This window comes from Westerdykella ornata (assembly GCF_010094085.1).
Source record: "Westerdykella ornata strain CBS 379.55 unplaced genomic scaffold EI97scaffold_5, whole genome shotgun sequence".
In the NCBI taxonomy this organism is placed as follows: domain Eukaryota; kingdom Fungi; phylum Ascomycota; class Dothideomycetes; order Pleosporales; family Sporormiaceae; genus Westerdykella; species Westerdykella ornata.
The window spans coordinates 1,129,988-1,147,136 of NW_022986855.1; the positions used below are offsets into that span (position 1 = coordinate 1,129,988).

The 17,149-nt window shown below is 53.0% G+C and overlaps 4 protein-coding genes across 4 annotated transcripts; 3 read left to right on the forward strand and 1 right to left on the reverse strand.

The window, feature by feature from the left end:
- Positions 1–5,357: 5,357 nt before the first annotated feature.
- Positions 5,358–6,955, reverse strand: EI97DRAFT_499950 (uncharacterized protein). Its single transcript, XM_033802634.1, has 3 exons — positions 6,447–6,955; positions 6,068–6,399; positions 5,358–6,020 (listed from the first exon to the last, which is right to left on the reverse strand). The coding sequence occupies exons 1-3, from the start codon at positions 6,914–6,916 to the stop codon at positions 5,626–5,628; spliced, it is 1,197 nt and encodes a 398-aa protein (XP_033656079.1). The 5' UTR covers positions 6,917–6,955; the 3' UTR covers positions 5,358–5,625.
- A 108-nt stretch (positions 6,956–7,063) lies between these two features.
- EI97DRAFT_465822 (uncharacterized protein) lies at positions 7,064–9,227 on the forward strand (the record flags this gene model as incomplete). Its single annotated transcript, XM_033801498.1, has 3 exons — positions 7,064–7,170; positions 7,221–7,789; positions 7,860–9,227. The coding sequence occupies exons 1-3, from the start codon at positions 7,116–7,118 to the stop codon at positions 9,225–9,227; spliced, it is 1,992 nt and encodes a 663-aa protein (XP_033656080.1). The 5' UTR covers positions 7,064–7,115.
- A 782-nt stretch (positions 9,228–10,009) lies between these two features.
- EI97DRAFT_440991 (uncharacterized protein) lies at positions 10,010–12,365 on the forward strand (the record flags this gene model as incomplete). Its single annotated transcript, XM_033799666.1, has 5 exons — positions 10,010–10,101; positions 10,163–10,230; positions 10,283–10,598; positions 11,027–11,131; positions 11,198–12,365. The coding sequence occupies 5 exons, from the start codon at positions 10,010–10,012 to the stop codon at positions 12,363–12,365; spliced, it is 1,749 nt and encodes a 582-aa protein (XP_033656081.1).
- Positions 12,366–13,437: 1,072 nt separating this feature from the next.
- Positions 13,438–16,693, forward strand: EI97DRAFT_440992 (uncharacterized protein; the record flags this gene model as incomplete). The annotated part of the gene is made up of 5 exons (XM_033799667.1): positions 13,438–13,537; positions 13,572–14,050; positions 14,481–14,859; positions 14,927–16,617; positions 16,673–16,693. 5 exons carry the CDS (start codon positions 13,438–13,440, stop codon positions 16,691–16,693), a joined length of 2,670 nt encoding a protein of 889 aa, XP_033656082.1.
- Positions 16,694–17,149: the final 456 nt, after the last annotated feature.

A 17,149-nucleotide genomic window follows, 5' to 3' on the forward strand; every position in this document is an offset into this window, starting at 1 on the left:
TCGAACCATCCAGGGCACGATCATTCACACTGTCGAAGGCTGAACCCATAGTGAACAAGTTTTTCGGGCCGTCACTGGTGACTAAACGAACATCTTATGTTATGTATAACAGAACTGCTTACCCCGAACTGCTATCCATTACAGACATGCAAATAATAGTATGCACTCCTTAACACCACTAGTTCCCGTACTAGATTCCATCCCAGTCCCAAACGTCAGCATGCGCGAAACGCTAAGTCCCTTCCAGATAATACATGCCGTTGGAAAGAGAAGAGGAACGCTAGACAAAACATGAGCAAGAAGAAGAGCGGTGGACTGATACAGTGCAAAGAATGAAACCGTGACGGGCCAAACGGAGATTACTAGTACATGTCGTCGTCACCATCACTGTGCCGCGTGCTGCCGAGGGCACTGGCTCGGCCACTACCACGGGCCGACCCACCGCCGTTGATGCTAGGCTCGTCCCCCTTCCTCTCCCGCTCACGCTCCAGCATGGCTCGCAGATCCGCATTTTCCTCAACCTTCTGCTCCAGCCTCTTTCTCGCTCCGCTCCGATCGAGAAGCCTTGCCTCCCGTTCGGCTTTCAAGCGCCGCTCCAGTTCCCTGAGTCGATGTATCCACCTCTGCTCGCTCGTCTGCAGCCCAACCGATTGTGGATATGGGTGGTCGGGCTGGTTTTGCACTCCGTCAACAGCAGAGGAGGAGTGGTGACGTAGCAAAGACTGAGCCACACTCGTGCGTTTGGAACCAGCAGGAGTGGCTGAGTCACGGGTAGTATCGGATACCGTGTTGGTTGTGCTCCGACGAAGCGCTTGGATCTCCGACCGTAGAGTTTTATTCTCTGTCCTAAGCTTCGTAAGCTCTGCAGAGTTCAGATCGACCATTCCACCTCGGATGGTGCTTGGCCGACCAATGGACTGCCGCTGGGCGATGACAATCTTCTCCAACTGATCAAGTCGCTTGACACGAACATCTAGGGTGTGTTCCAAAGTCTGATAGTCGCGCAGTAAATCCTTCTCGATGGATCGAATGCGTGAGCGGAATCCTCCGATGATGTTCTCGATGGTCTTAACAGCTTGAATCATATTCTTGTTGAAGCCTGTGATGTTCTTCGAGATGAGCTCCATGGATGTCAGCTCCCCATTGATGACCGCATGGTTTCTTGACCACTCAGGTCCGCAGAGCGTCGACAGGCGATTCCAAAGAGCAAAAAGTAGGTTGTTCCGCTCCAATAGCTGGTCTTTGTATTGAGTTTCGAGTTGAACCATCTTGCGGCGGTCATGGCTCCGCTGGGTCTCGAGCTCAAGGACTCTGGTTTCATGCTGTTGTATGGTCCTGCTGATGGACTGATGTCCACGCTTGGCCGATTCGAACGCAGCTTGATCCTGGCGGCGTGCTTGACGTTCACGTTCCAAGAGATCGGATAGTCGACGGCTCTCCAAACCAGTGCTCTCAAGGAGGGCATCACGATTTCGGAGCAACCTATCCTTCTCAGCAAGATCATTCTTCGTGTCATTAAGCTCCTGGACCGTGGAGTCAAGATCACGTTGCAACTTGTCAATATCCTGTGACGACAATGGTAAGCATGGTTGTGACGGTTGGGGATGAGAGTTGGATACCTTGAGAAGACTGGACTTCGTGCCGTTGAGGTTACCTAGGGCCTCGCGGAGACTGGTTTCAAAGTCGTCAAGCCGCTGTTTCCATGTCGTCGCCTCGACCTCCTTCCCTGAAAGACTTTTGCGGAGCTTTCTGTTATCCTCTTTCAACTTGCTGAGCTGGGCATTCAGGTCCGTGATGATCTGTTCCACTTCCTGCTTCTCTCGGCTATCCAAGATCTCCCGTTGCCGCCTCTCTTCTGTCAAGCGCTCTTCCAGCTCCCGGAACCGTTCCTTCTCGTCCTGTATAGTGTTGTGCGCGACGGTCAGCGAAGACTCAAGTTCACCGATCTTGATCTTGTCGCCCTCTTGCTCCTCGCGAAGGAAGTCAATCTCGCTTTGGCAGGATTCTAACTGGACTTCTAGACGCTCGTTCTTTGACTTCTCGTCAGACAGGATCTTGTCTTGCTTGCCCAGTTCGTTATTAGCGTCTTCTAACTCGGATTCCAGATTCTGGATCCTGCGCAGACTTGCGTTCTGATCATCCTCAAGCTGCACTAGGCTCTCACTGACGTTTTTCATCTCTTGTTGAAGTGCGTTGAAATCTTCGTTCAGGTTATCGAGTTCAGTAACGAGACGATTGCATTCTTGCTCCTTCTGCTCAATCTCCCCTTCTAGCCGTTGGATCGTTTCAAGGGCCTGTTGCCGGAGCTCCTCACACTCCTGCTCCTTGTCTTGTAGCACTTCCAGGGCTTCGTCCCGCTCTGCTTGCAGGGCTTGCAAGTCCTGTGTCTGCAGATTCAGTTCTTCATCAAGCTCCTTAACCTTCGCTTCTGCCTGCTCAAGCAGGTCGAGATGACCGTTCAACTGGTCATCTAGCTCTTTATACTGGAGTTTTGTCTGTGATAGCTCGTCTCGCAGTGCAGCATATCTACCTTCGAGATCTTCTCGATCCGCATCGCTGAGCTGAGTGACACGCGTGGCACCACTGCCTCTAGATGCAGGTCGTTGGTGGTTGCGCGAGATTGACCGCTCGAAGATGCTGTCCCCTGCTACAGAGCCAACATCGCCTCGCCGGACTGAGAGCTTCAGGCTCTCAATTTCTTGTTGTAGTCGCTCCCTCTCGCGGTTCCGCGAGGTGAGCATAGAGGTCTGTGCACTGAGGTCTCGCCGAAGCTCTGCATTCTCGCTCCTTAACTGTTCAACAAGCGTGGTGCTAGTGGCGCCAGTGGATGGAGGTGCCGCATCCTCGTTGAATTCTGACCCCGAGTTCGACCGTGCTGTAAACGAGGCAAGGTTACGTCTACTGATGTTATAGACATTTCTCACACTATGGTTCGTCGTGGTGGAATGCTGGTGGAACTGCTGGGCTGAAGCTTCTTTCAGACGTTCCACTTCTTCGCGAAGTCTCTGGGCCTCTGCTTCAGCCTGGGCACGACGAGCACGCTCATTTTCCACCTCCTCCTCCCATATATTCATGGCTTCGTCAACGCTGGGGGAAGGGGCTTGTGCGTTCTTCTCGCCCATCGACTTGATATACTCTGCCATGCGCCTTTTCTCAACTTCCTTATTGAGGTTTTCTTGCTGCAGCTGTTCGATGGTGCTTTCTGTGGACTCTAACCGCTCGCGCAGGTAAAGGATCTCCTCTTCGAGCTCGGCTTGTCTGGACGGGTCGCTGGTTTCGTCGTCCGATCCACTTGTTGACTCCTTTGGAGTCTGACCATCATCTTGATTCTTCATTTTCCGCTCCAGCTCACGAATCTTCTTACGCAGAGCCTGGTTTTCTTTCTTTTCGTTCGCCAAGTCTGTCTGCAACTGAACGTTCTTCGATATCATCTCCTTCACGCCCTCGTCGGACCGGTTCTGGAGCGCCTGGTCCAGGAAGTGTATCTTCAACTTCAAATCGAAGTTCTCCTTACTCAGCTTATCAATCTTGCTGTTCTGCTCCTTCAACGTCAAGTTATGTTTACTGCGGGTGAAGGGGGTGGCCACATGTCGCTTCTCGGGAGACCTCGAATGTTTTTCACGATACTCTCGGGCGACGGTATCTGGCACCTGGATGTCTCTGACGTGCCTAGCAATGACTGTGTCAGTGAGTGCTGATGCTTGAGCATTGAACGCGCGAGGGGTAGCAGGAGGACTGTTTGAGGTTGTTGCTTCCTCATCTAAGCGGGCTAGATTTGATTCAGAGGCATGATACCCCACTAACGAGTTGGCACTGATACTCCTCGCCTTGTCCCAGGGATTGGAGTCACTGTACCCTGAAACTGAGGAGGCAATACTGCCTAGGCTGGGCAGCCTCGATAACGCCATACTGTTCCTGTTGTTGATTGAGCGTGGGACAGCTCCTCCGCTCTGCAAAGCGTAGTCCGCGCCGAGACTCACGTTGCTCCCACCGTCGCCTGACAGGTCGGAGCGGTTTGCCACGGAGGACACAGACGATCGTTGACTGGAGGTGCGCTGTTGTAGATGCCTCGGTCGTTGGCTGGCCCTTGTCGCAGGCGTTGGGAGAAGTGGAAAGGGAATGTCAACATTCTCGATACTGAGTTCATGGTCCTCGGTGAAGGACGAGTCTCCGTCCACCTGCCCAAACTCTGGCGCTTTCACCGTCGATGCGCTTGAAGTCGGCCGCCGAGAACCATCTGCATTCCCTTGCTGAGCGCCGACCGCGGCTTGTCCACTACTCTGATTGTCTGGCCCGGTATGACTAGGGACGCTGCCTGGGTCGAATGCGCGTGAGCGGTTCCGCTGTGCAGCCTGTGCCGATGGGGACGAAGGCATAGGTTCCGACGTTGACGTAGTCAGGTCTGGCGAGTCCTCTTGCGGATCGGAATCTATATTGAGACGCCGGGCGGCGGGTGTCTTGTATGCGTCGGCAGGTGTAGGAGGCTCATCCGTCAATAATGAGGAACCTTCGTTTAGTTCAGATTCATTTCTAGCTTCTATATCCTCTTTCCTATCATCTGATGTCGGCGTTCGTGCTCGTGAATGGCCCGGAGATCCTCCGAAAAGATAGGTATCATCAACGCCAGGAGTGATCGCCGGGGTCTCTGCCTGTGCCATAGCTTCCGGTAGGAAACTGGATTCAATGTCCATCAATCGGCGCTTCATCTCTCTGTCAGCAAGTACGCTTCCGTCGCTATTTATTTGACCGTCGGCTGTTCCCAGTCGCAGGAAACTGTCGTCATCGTCGGTCGGAAGTGGAGGAAGGTCGGAATCGGGTAAGTCAGAAGTCTGCATATCCTCGAGTTGGGATCCATCTTGCAAACTCTCGATCTTCTCCGTTGCGCTGGAAGGTAGTGGAGGCAGTGCTGTATCGGCCATGTGTGTTCGTGATGCTTCGGCATCCGCAGTAAGCGCTGGATCAGAAGATGCCATGGCAACCGAGAGCGGTCGACTTGTTGTAAGTCTTGTTATGGCCGCAGCAACGGCATATTCAACCTGTTGGAGACGGCTCAGCTGTTCGCAGTGGGCCAAGTTCACCTTCTCCCTCGAAGACTGAACGTCAGGGCAAAACAACGCTAAGCAAGGGGGGTTCATGTTTGCCAAGCCTCATTGTCAACAGTTGACGCGCAGAGACGATCCGGGAGTGGCCCGTGCGCCGACATTCAGGGAATTGTTGAATGGCCTACTACTCAATAAATAGGTGCTCTACCACTAAGCTATTGATTAGTGGTAGCCCTGGAGGTCATCTAACATCTCCCCTACATTCAGGTCACATGCCAGATGTGGACCTTTCCGTAGACTGCAAATTGCTACTGTGTATAGGCATGGGCACGCACTATTTGAGGCGGGAAATGTGTCTTGGTGACTATCCTGACATGCTTTCGGGAGGGAAGAGCGTCTTCCAACTCTTTCCACTCCGTACGCTTGCGGTACTGCACTCACATCCAGTATATGTGCAAACTTATAAACACTCCGGCTTCTTGACTGCTGCATCGCCTGTTTAGTTCGTATGCCTTATAGTGGCACCCTGTAGGATGTCAACTCCTCAATCTGCTTCTCAATCTCCATGTCCCGAGAAGGTTCCTCATGACTCCGGTTTTCCTGTCTCCTTCATTCGTTTTGCCTTTTTCTCCTCTCGTCTCTTTATCTCTTCCGGTGTTCTGTGCTTCTTATGCTTTTTCACTGGCGAATCACCTGCATGCTCGTGTTTTCTCTTCTCCGGCTTATTGAGCGAAGGAGCGGCAGTCGCATCGTCCTCACTGTCCGAAAATCCAAGGGTGCCAGGGTCCGGGTCCCCGAATCCAGAATGGAAGTATCGCATTCGCAAACCTTTCACTTGTGGTCGTGGGGCCCGTATCGTGCTTCTTGTAATCGATTCTGCTGCTTCCGAGCCAGTGTTGTTTTGTGACTGCTGGGCGGCAAGCTTGGGTATCTTAAGGACTTGTTGTATGTGGAGGGTCTTGGTTATGCGGGCGGATACTAGAGCACGTCAGCAGGTATTTACGAGACGTCTAGAAACAACTTACCAGCTTTATATCCATTCTGGCGAGGTATCAAAACCTCACGTTCGCCTAATTCATCCTTTTCTCCAGCGACGAATCCATAATCAGTCTCCTTATCGGTGAGTATGGGAGCGCCTGCCAATGCCTTATCCATCGTGATTTCCTTCAACTCAGATAATGACACACCCGCTGGAGCCGTTATGTGCCATATCTGTTTTCCTTCCAGGTTCTCGAACGCTTTGACGGCATCGGACGTCGGTACTAAGGGCGTTGGAATGGCCTTAAAAGCCTTGGGGGGCTCGAAAGGTAGCGCAGGACGGAACTCGACAGTATGCGACTGTGTTCTCTGAGGCGCCCTGAGTGCAAGTCAGTAAAGCGCAACAACCCTCAAAAACGCACATACACTTCCGGACTGGCCCGTGCCGCTGGAGGGGGAGCTTCATCGTCCGATTCACTAGTCGATTCTTCTGAACTGTCTGACGCGCCGGTGTTGGAAGTTCCATTTGTTCCATTCTCCGCACTGTTTTTGCCCTCCTTGCTCTTCGCCGCCTGCGCGCTAGTCCCCTCCGAGCTCGAGGTATCTGAGTCCGACTCTTCGCTTGTATTCTCTTTGGCTGGCGCTTTTGGTGTAGGTAATGGCACAGCGGTTTTCTTGGTTATGCCATTTGCCTGCGGCTTGTGGACACCTATAGTGGCCGTGGCTTTCTTCTTCGATTCACCTTCCTGCTCCTTCGAGGGTTTTGTATCTGTTAGGGAATCGTCGCTATCGCTTATGTATTCGCTGCTCAGCGGGGACTTCGAAGGCTTTTGCTCGGATTTTGGCTTCTTGTTTGAATCCGTCAGAGGCACCTCAGTCTTTTTTGACTTTGCCATAGTGCGTCTGTCGTTGTTTTCGCGTTTCGGTCGGCGTCGCAAACCGCGCGAACTTTCTTGGTGGAGCAGAAATTCTGCCGCTCACCGCCTAGCAGCGGGAGCTAACTTATTTGGGTCGACCGTAAAATATACGAACCCGGGAAACCTCAACCCCAAGAATTCGCTAGCATAAGTTGACATTGCCAGCGGATTTGAGGATATGCCGGGGAAAAGGAAAAGAAGTAGTGCCGCAAATGCGAATGCTGATGCCACCGGTTTGTTCTGACCTTAGAATTGCGATTCTCTGTGCTGATTCATTCTTCAGCTGTGCATTCAGAGGAAAGAAACGTCAAGCCAATCAGCGCGGTTGCTGCCGCAAAATTAAGATCCCAACCGTTTCTGCAAGAAGAAGTTCCATCAATTGAAAATCCCAGCTCAGCCAATTCTCTTGTCTCAAGCGAAATAGAAGGAGAAGAAGGAAGATCACTTGGCGAAGACGAGGCCTCGGTTCCCCAACCCAATGTCCAACTGTGCACGTGGCGATATGGACCCGACTATGTATCCTCCGAGTCGGAAGAACAGGTCACTATATGCTTGAAAAAGGGTGCCACCATCACCTTGATAGGATGTTTCGATTTTACCGTGTTAAGAGGGGCTATCAACATCAATGGCGCAAACTTCGGTGCAGTACTTCGCCGAGGCGAACAACCCAAAACTTCTCGTGCATACGTTCTTTCGACGCATCCCATATCCGTTATCAAGGGGTTGGACAGTGAGAATGAAATCCAATTCCTAAGCTGTCCCGAAACAACGCCTCTAGGTTCATTGAACCCACTCTTTCGCAATATCTGGAATGCCAAACCTCTCACTGGACGGGCTAAGTCCTTCTCATTGGTATGTACGAAACACCTTGTTTCTATAATATTCGCGTGCCTCACATAGACCAGACTGACAAGATCTGCAGATCACGGAATCTGACGCGGACCCTCTTCATAGACCTCTCACACCTGAAATCATACCCGATGATTGGGTTCGCCAAGTTGATGAATGCGCAGCCACTTTCAACACCACCCTGGTTATAGGCCCACCCTCATCCGGCAAATCGAATTTTGCAAAGAGGCTTCTGAATAGATACCTGACCGGCCATGGTAGACTAGCGCAGCCCATTTCTTCCGCATTGTTTCTTGACCTAGACACGAGCAAACCCGCGTACACACCCCATGGCCAAATATCGCTTGTACTGGTACGACAGGTCGATCTCGGACCCCCTTATACACATCCTCACCCGTTGCCTAAGTCTGCAGGGGGCAATGAGATTGTCCGGTCTCATCCTGTGCCGGTCCACAACACGTTGAACTATCTGGACCACTTCCTTGCTGGTACAAGGGATCTCCTACGTACCTTCCAGGGCCTAAACCAACAACAACCATCCGGCCCCCTCATAGTCAACACCCCCGGCTGGCTTTATACCTCGACCTTCAGCACGCTCCTCGATCTGCTCCCTCTCCTAAAACCGCGGAACCTCGTCGTCCTCGCAGACGCCAGCTCCATAGATGTCGACACCGCCTCCAAACTCCACACCCTCGACACAGCCTCTCGGAAACTGAACGCTGCAGTTTTGCATATCTCCGCGATCCCAGCACCCCCTACTCCTTCACCTTACACAGACGCACACCACCGAGACATGCACATGCAGTCCTACTTCCACCTACGCCTGTCCAAATCCTCGGAACCAGCATTCTCCTCCCTTCCACTCACTCACCTCCCGCCTTGGGAATTCTTCCTAAACGAAACAGAGACATCACCGCAATCGCTCATCGGCGTTATAGCACTCTGCGACCCCTCTTCCCTCACACCCCCAAATAGTCTCCAGACGATCCTCAACGGCGCTATCGTCCACATCATGGATACCTCTGACCCGGACATAATTGGCCAGTACGGCACACTGCCTCGGACGCAAGACCGTTTCGGCATCCCCTATTTCCCCGTCGACCAAGACACAGGCGCTGTGAAGATGTTGGATCCGGCGTCATCCCGGATCGTGGCTACGGCATTGGTGCGTGGGTGGGATGTTAGCAGGGGAGTTGTCCAGCTTCTGGTTCCCAAGGGTGTGGAGAGCGTTATGACTTCGCTTCGGTCGGACAGGACGGTGTGGGTTGTCGGGGCTTGTGAAGGGGCGGGGTGGGCTTATGTGGAGGAGGCCGAGTATGTTCGGAGTGAAGGGGGAGGAGTGGAGGGGCAGGAGTTGGACCCCTGGGTGGAGAGGAGGGAGGTGGTGGAGGGGATGGGGTATTTGTGTGTGCCGCGGAGAGTGAGGCGGTTTCAGCAGTGAGGTGTTATGGAAGAGCCGGAGTGGGGTGAATAAGCTTGTTGAGATATTTGGTAATTATTAGGCTGTCTACGAGAGTTGCATTGAATCAGTGAGATCACTGGAGCCATCAGTGCTGGAGCATACATTTTCTGCTTCCCTTCCGCTTTTAATCAAACGTGCCAATTTTCACGAGGCAATCGCACCGAATGCCACGGCTGGGAAAGCGAAATCTCCAAAATGCTCATTCCTAATTTGTCTTCTACATGGCTGTAGTTGACCTTAGATACATACGAATCACACCCTCACCACTCCTTCCTTCAAGAGCAGCTTCACTTCCAGCAACTCAGCCAACCCACACCAATCAGGACCCAGGCCAAACCCAACACAGCCTCTCCCATAGCCTCTCCCCTCTCTTTTTGAGATACTTCACAGTACAGGTGAACTAGACCATGCCCTACGCTCAAGCAATTGATGACGAAGCCAGAGACGGAAATGTTCCGAGAAGACCAGATTGGGTGCTACGTCGACACTGCGGGGCTTCGGGATAGCCGATGACTATTGTGTACTTGTACTTACAGCGTGGCGAGGAACGGAACTGCGGATGTAGAGGGAGGGACGGGGAGGTGACATCATTGCTTTCTCCGGGAGTTTGGCTACGACGCATGCAGGTATGCTGCCGAAGGAGCTTTTGGCCGTCTGGACCACACCAATCTCTACCGAGGACTGCTTTGAAATACTAGTATTCGGAACGGTTTCCAGCAGCAGTGACGTCTCATTCACATGCGGATGGTTCGGTAGCCACCATGACTCTCTCAACTACGGCCTCCCCGTCACCGGGGAAGACAGAGACAACGCTCCTTAACAACTCGGATTCGCATGACGAACGTCATTACAAGTACTGTGTATTGAGCACCTGGGCAGGAATCAGGATAGGGATAGGGATAAGGGGCGCACAGCCACGATCACCGCGTGAGGAGCACCGCCACTGGTGTCGGTCCGATAACCGAGATCTGGCGCACGGACCGTAAGCCACAGCTGTTCTTCTCGCGATCGGATTCTCTTCCAACAGCATGCAGAACCAGCAGAATCGCATCAGCCAACGAGCATCCACTCAAAGTCTCTCCAGGAAACGGCAGCGTCGCGGAAGCAACAGCATCCGGCTCAGAGGGCGCCGACAAACGTCTTCCAGTGGCCGGGGAACACGCCCGAAAGCTTACGGAGTCCCCAAAACCATCACATTCGGCGAGGTCTGCGAGCGACCGTGCTCCAGCCTTCCCCAGGCTTCCAGGGGCATGAAGATCGAGAGCGTTGTCAGGACCCTTTTTCACAGCACGAAACTCGATCGTCAGGTTTTGGCGCGCCAAGTCGTCGTGGCGCGCTAGGACTTTTGTGGTAAGCGTAAACCCCACGAGAACGCCATGAGCGGGCGAGTTGCGGATTGAGAAGAGGATGAAGCAAAGAAGCGGTGCGTGTGTGAGGTTTTGGCTGGCGGGTTGCGAAGATGCGGGCAGGGCGAGCTAGCTGCCTGCTGGCCGGACGGGCGTATTTGGGTTCCTTAACTTAAGGATGGGCCCGAGGGAGGTGCGCTTCGTTGGTTCTGTTTCCCTTTTGCTTTCACTAAAGATTGAGCATTCACCAGCATTTTGCTCTACAGGGTCATAGATCGCGAATACGTTACAGCACATTACTATCCTCCTCGAGTTGCACAGCTACCGTCCCTTTCCCCAGTTTCAAGGCGGAATACTCTTCCGAGTTAGAGGTCCTCCTCTGCTCTCACTCTCACCCTGGGAATAGTTCACTTCGACCCTCATTCCCCAAAGTCTCTCAATGCCTCCCGTACGGGACCATAACGCGCCTCGCGCCAATCCGAGCCCTACCAAGCCGACAGGAGTGGTGAAACGCAGCCATTTGGAGAACAAGGAACGGTAAGACGCGTCATCACGTGACGTCCTCCTTTCACCACACCCTATGCTAACTGCTCCTTTCTTCAGTGCATACGTCGCAGCCTCAAGACGCAGTGACCGCAGCCTTGAAGCCCGCCTCGAGTCCGCCCACCAAGCATCCAACATCCACTTCGAGCGCACCGGTCGCCGCCTCGTCGTCAACGCCGATATCGTCGAGCGAGAGGAGATGTACGAGGAAGAAGATCCCGCACACCAATTACGTATGATGCGTGCTGGTAGCTTGCAATATCGTAACCTCGACAACAACATTTTGGATCTGCTGCAGCAGAGTGCTCTTGCAAGGGCACATGCGCAGTGGATGCCCACGACATCTCTCCATGGGCTGGTTCAACCTACGATGCAGATGTTCCAGATGAATCAAGGACAGCCCCACAGTCAGGAAAATGGTCTCCAGTCTCCAGGCAGTTCTGCTGGATCTGATATTTCGAGCTTTTCGCAGCAGATGCCGTCACCCGCTCCCTTCACCCAGCAGTCGCAGTCACCGCAGCCGCAAGGTTTGCAGTTCGATAGTATCCGTTCACAGCAACAGGTGTCCAGCCCACAAATACAGGGTGTCTCCCCTCAGCAGATGCAAAAGACACCCAGTGCGCAACAGCCTCGGCCACCTCAGCCAACACCGAACTTCCAACAGCTACCTCAAACCACGGGTCTTTCATCCTTCCGCAACTTCGATGGGCAGCAGATTTCTCAGCATAATCCCGGACTGTCGCCCGTGTCAGTGTCGTCAGAGTATCAAGAACAGCAGAAGCAATATGAGTTCTTTCTTCGGCGACAATCAGAACACAGGCATGAGGCATATATGCCACTGAGGCAGCAGCACCAGCATCAGCAGCACCAATGGGAGCAATATGGGCACGAGCAGCAGCCCCAGGAGCAGCGAAGACGACAAGAGCAACCATATGCGGACCCTTTCTCAGCGAACCTCAAATCCGAAAACCTGGAGATCGAAGAGCCAGCACCTTTCACGAAGCCCCAGCAACCCTACATCACCACCTTGCAGGATAAGCTTGTCGAAGTTCAACAAGTCGATCAAGTACAGGCCCCTCTTCCCTTCGAATCTCCACTGTTCGCAAACCTCAATCTACTTGAGTTTGAGACCCAGCAGCCCAGTCTGTCTGATGATGCGGTCAAGAATCTACTGGATGAGTATGACTGGAGTCGTCAGGAATTTGGGGCGGTGGAGACGTATGCTTGAGATCGCGTATCTCTTGTCGTCACTCCATCATTGGAATCGCACTTGGGACGAGCGGATAGCCTGGGTACCAGCCCGTCACCTTACCCCTCTCACATTTTAAGTTTTCGACCATCTCCGCCCTCCCCGACCGCTCTTCCATCCCATCACCTCGACCAGATCGGACGCTCGTACCATGAGGGCCCGGCTCCCTCCCCCCCGCCTCCTATCTCGTGAAATCCTTCGCAAATACACGGGCTGGACCAAATCTTACCTACCCATTTACGACTCCCTACCTCTATACGTCTCGACATGTTCTATAACCTCCATCTGGTTCGGGCTTGCTGGTTGATATTCCTCCGAGGGAATTGAAGTATCAGCTAGTCTACGGCTTTCTGTATTGATTGCTCCTTGGTCTGGATGTGTACCACTGTACGTTGGAGATTCTCGACTGTGTTTGAGTGTCAACGCGATCTTTGCTGAGTTCTCATTCTGATGGGCTTTTATCCAAAACCCGTATCTTGGGCTTTGAGGTGTCGGGAATTTAGTGAGCTCTGTCCGGGCGTTTTGATTTGAGCGCTTGCGACTTTGCTGGAAGAGCAAGGCAAAAAAGGGTATATCAGGTATATATAATATCAATACAGCGACTGACTACCACGGCTTCTACTTGAAGCACGGAGGTGCTCGCTCTGTAGACAGAAGAAGAAGAAAAATACATAAAAACGGACTTGGTGTCTGGGGGTCCATGGCATTTCGGTGCGGGGCTTGGGGTGTGCTTGTCATTGTGATTGAAGGGTACAGAGCCGAGACATAGTGGTACATGAGGGGATGTGCAAGTGAAAGGGATTCTGTTGATTCAGTCGCACTGCGTCAAACCCATTTCCACACCCGTCGGGTGAAGCTACATTGCCACCATCTCATTATGCGGGCACCCGTTCTGCTACCTGGCATCCCGCCGTCTGTACACCGTTCACAACTGGTCCATGATTGCCCACGGGTCTGCGCTAACAGTTATGAGTAGCCTTTCGTTGGAACGAAATATACATGTATCTCATCCGCAGATACAAGTGTCTTGTCTACGCAAGATCGTTTCTCGATGGCGGTCCCACCAGGCCAAAAGATCTACACCTTCCTAGTGACCGTCATACCAGACGCCTTCCCTCATCTATTACTGCAAGTTGATTGTCATAGGCTTTGTGCGTGTTATGCTACGGATGTGATTATTCACAGCAGACGGGAGAAACCGCTCTTCTCCTCTCGCTGTTTCAGTGGCGATACCTGGACGCCAGCTACCAGTCACCACTACTAACAAATGCCCCCATCAGCTTTCCACCAAAGAAAAATCATGGGCTCTTTGCAGCACCGTGGCGCAGGGTTCCTGCCGTGGCACGTTTCTCAACACTTTTATCCGCTCATTTGCACTTCGACTATATCATCCCTTTATACCCGCTTCCTGTTCTACCAGACCCTCTCACGAGCTCAATACCCGTTCCTCAGATCGAACTCAACAATGTCGAATCTGCGACCACTTTCCTGTTCGACGGTGTGGTGTGAGGCTGCTCCTCATCAGTGGAGCAACTTTGCACGGGAGCTCCCGCAACCTCATCAAGACATTTTCCTTATGCAGTAGGAGATATGTCACGAGTTGTAACAGACAGGTGGGGACAATGGAAACATGCTGCGAAGGGCCGTTTACCCATCCGGAGCAGGTACTTGCTCTCATGGAATACTGAACCCACCTCATGCGGGATGCTCCTCAAATTGTTGAGTATGTATGTTGAGGATGGTACATTCCGGCTGTACAGACACCCTGCATTGATGCTACCCGCAGATATAAGAGTGGAAAGAACTTCAGACCAACTAGACCTCGAATAGACAAGCCTCCTTCATCGAAGGCATCCTCTCGTTATCCCACTCTCCCTTTGTCCTTCTCGCTTTGCTCTCCCGTACTGATTGCTTATTTCGAGACCAAGATGAGGGTTCTGCGTACGGCCATTTCTGCGGCGGTCTTGGGACTAGCTGTTGCTGATCTCCCATGTATGCGGCCCCTCTCTGTTGCCTCTGAGGCGTACGCACTTTACCTTACACTTCCTTTTTCCTTTCCGGAGCATTGAATGATTTACTGTTCTACTACTGCAGCTATTTGGATTCATTGACGCGCGTACAGATCACATACCGAAGGACATACAGAAAAGATCCACCTACAATCCCCCATTCTCTGACCATCTAACCAGCGCTACGGATACGGAACTCGAATTTTCTACCAGCAAAGCTGCATCGTTGGCATTCGTTCCCGGCACAAGCGTCTCTCTTTCGACTTCAGCACCTTGCTCGACGGGCCCGCTCTCATCGCGTCTACCGCTTTCGACAGGCCCGTCTAGTTTCAGTCCCTCTTCCACGGCTCGCGTAGACTCCACGTCGTCAAAAAGCGGCAGTGTCATTTTCCACACGACTTTCACGTGGAGCTTCACGACGGTAACGGGCGGAACAGGAACAGGTAGCTCGTCTAGCTTATATTGTACGTTGAAGCTGAAGTGTTATACACGCAATATGTGTCCGTCACTAACCCAGATTTTCTCTTGCAGACAACACCTCATCTACCTATTACAGGAACACGTCCACCCTTACCACCTGTACTAGCGCCGGCAGCTCCTATGTCCTGCCTACCAATCCAACCGCTCCCATTCTCTCTACCGGTCCGCCGTCGGAATATAGTACCGGTTATGGCTCGTCCGCAACTCCGCCTTACGCAAACAGTACCAGCACTTCCGCTTCATCCACAATCTTGGTGACCGGTACTGGTACTGGTACTGGAACAGCGCCAACCTACTTGAGCTCTGTTGCGCCTCCATATACAAACAGCACAGGTCCATGCAGCACGAGTACACCCTTTGGCAGTACCGGACTACCTCCAATCCCCACGCTCACTCCAATCAGCTCGCTTTACACGAACAGCACATCGAGCTCCAGCACAAGCTGTGCAAATGGCACTTTGAGCATCATCGAGCCTACACCGACTAGCGATTCCAGCTCGTCTCTGCCTTTGTCTACGGGAGCGACGTCACCTTATGCGTCTGGTACGGGCGCGCTGTCCGGTCTCAGCACAACGGGCATTTGGACCAATTGCACTTTCGACCTGCCATCGTCGACAACCACCGACTATGAGTCTTCTCCTACCACCGATATCGGGGACCCTTCAACAACGACTCCAGGACTCCCTTCAGATTCCACCTCCTCGACTTCGGATACCATCTCCTCCTACACCAGCCCTGATGCCGCAACCACAACCATCATTATCACAGTCACGGTTCGCCCGCCAGAAGAATCCTCGACGACGAGCTCAGAAACGGAGGTACCCATCACGTCCCCTGAAGAGTCCAGCACCGTAACAGATGCGACATCAGCCTGGTCTTCTTCCCCGACCACGACGAACGGGTACGCAACGTACATCACGCTTACCCCCATTGAGAGCTCTACGTCGGGTTTGGACGGACCGTCCAGCTCGTTTGGATATAGTATCTCGACGTCAACGTATCTGCCGAGTTCCACAGACGATGTCGTTGAACCGTCATCGTCGCCGTCCTCGTCGGACTCTAGCACCTCGCCACTTTCTACGACGAATACAGATGCTACGGCTACTTCATCAGCGTACAATTCTCCCACGGATACTTTCGTCCTGAGTCCCTCGCCCTCGACGCAGATAAGCACAAATACAGACGCCACGGCTACCTCATCAGCGTACAATTCTCCCAGTGATACTTTCGTCCTGAGTCCCTCGCCTTCTACGCAGATAAGCACGAATACCGACGCCACGGCTACTTCCTCTCCTTCTTCCTCTCCCTTTCCCTCTACCTACTCCACCCCACCCACGGACACGAGCACCTACTCCGTACCCTCCCCCTCGTCGAGCAGTCTCGCTTCCAGCGTCTCGCCATCTACATTCCTCACGAGCGTGAGTTCGACTTCCGACTCTAGTAGTTCGGGGTACAGCGCTCCTACGTTGGAGGCGGGGCGGGATATGGGCGTTAGTGGGATGAGCCAGAGGAGATGGTGGGGATGGGGAGGGGAGCGTGATAGGGAGGATAGGGAGGATGAGAGGGTGAACGTCGTGAGTTTGAGAGAGGGAGAGGGAGAGGAGGGAAACATGGAGACCGGAGAACAGGGTGAGTCGTTGAATAAGGCGCCGGAGGATGGGGAGCGCGATGTAGAGCACGGGGACATGTTGGCAGAGGGGAGGAAAGAGTCTGGGAAGAAGTCCCGGCTCGGGCGACGCCTTGTAAGTACTCCCCAACTCAGGTGATTCTGCGTGGGACCTGCTGACGAGAGTGCAGGTGGGGATGTACTTCCTCTAACGGTGGAAATTTAAACACAAAGGCCTTTTGAGGCTGGACTAGGCGCCGGAGGACATTGAAAAAAAATCCGAGTGAGGAGCACGGCATGGCGAAACCCAGGGACAAGGCTTATCGTTCGAGAATGTGAGAAGCGGTCGATGATGATGGTGGTGAAGAGAAGCGGACTATGGAACGTACTTTTAATACGAGAGCATCTTCTTATTCTTGGACTGGTTTGCGTGCCGTTGTGTGCGTTGTTGTAGTCGCGCCATTTTGCAAATCAGAGAGCTAGGGTTATTGATGCTTTCGAGGTGGAGACAGGGCGTCTTTAATCAGGTTTGCGGATCTCTTCTTCTATCCCGTCACCCACCCGTTGTGCCGTCGGACTGTCAATGTGTTGGATTAGATGGAACTCGGTGTTGATTTCTCGCCGTCCGCTACGGACCACGAACGATACGTGAAGTCGGGAGGTAGACA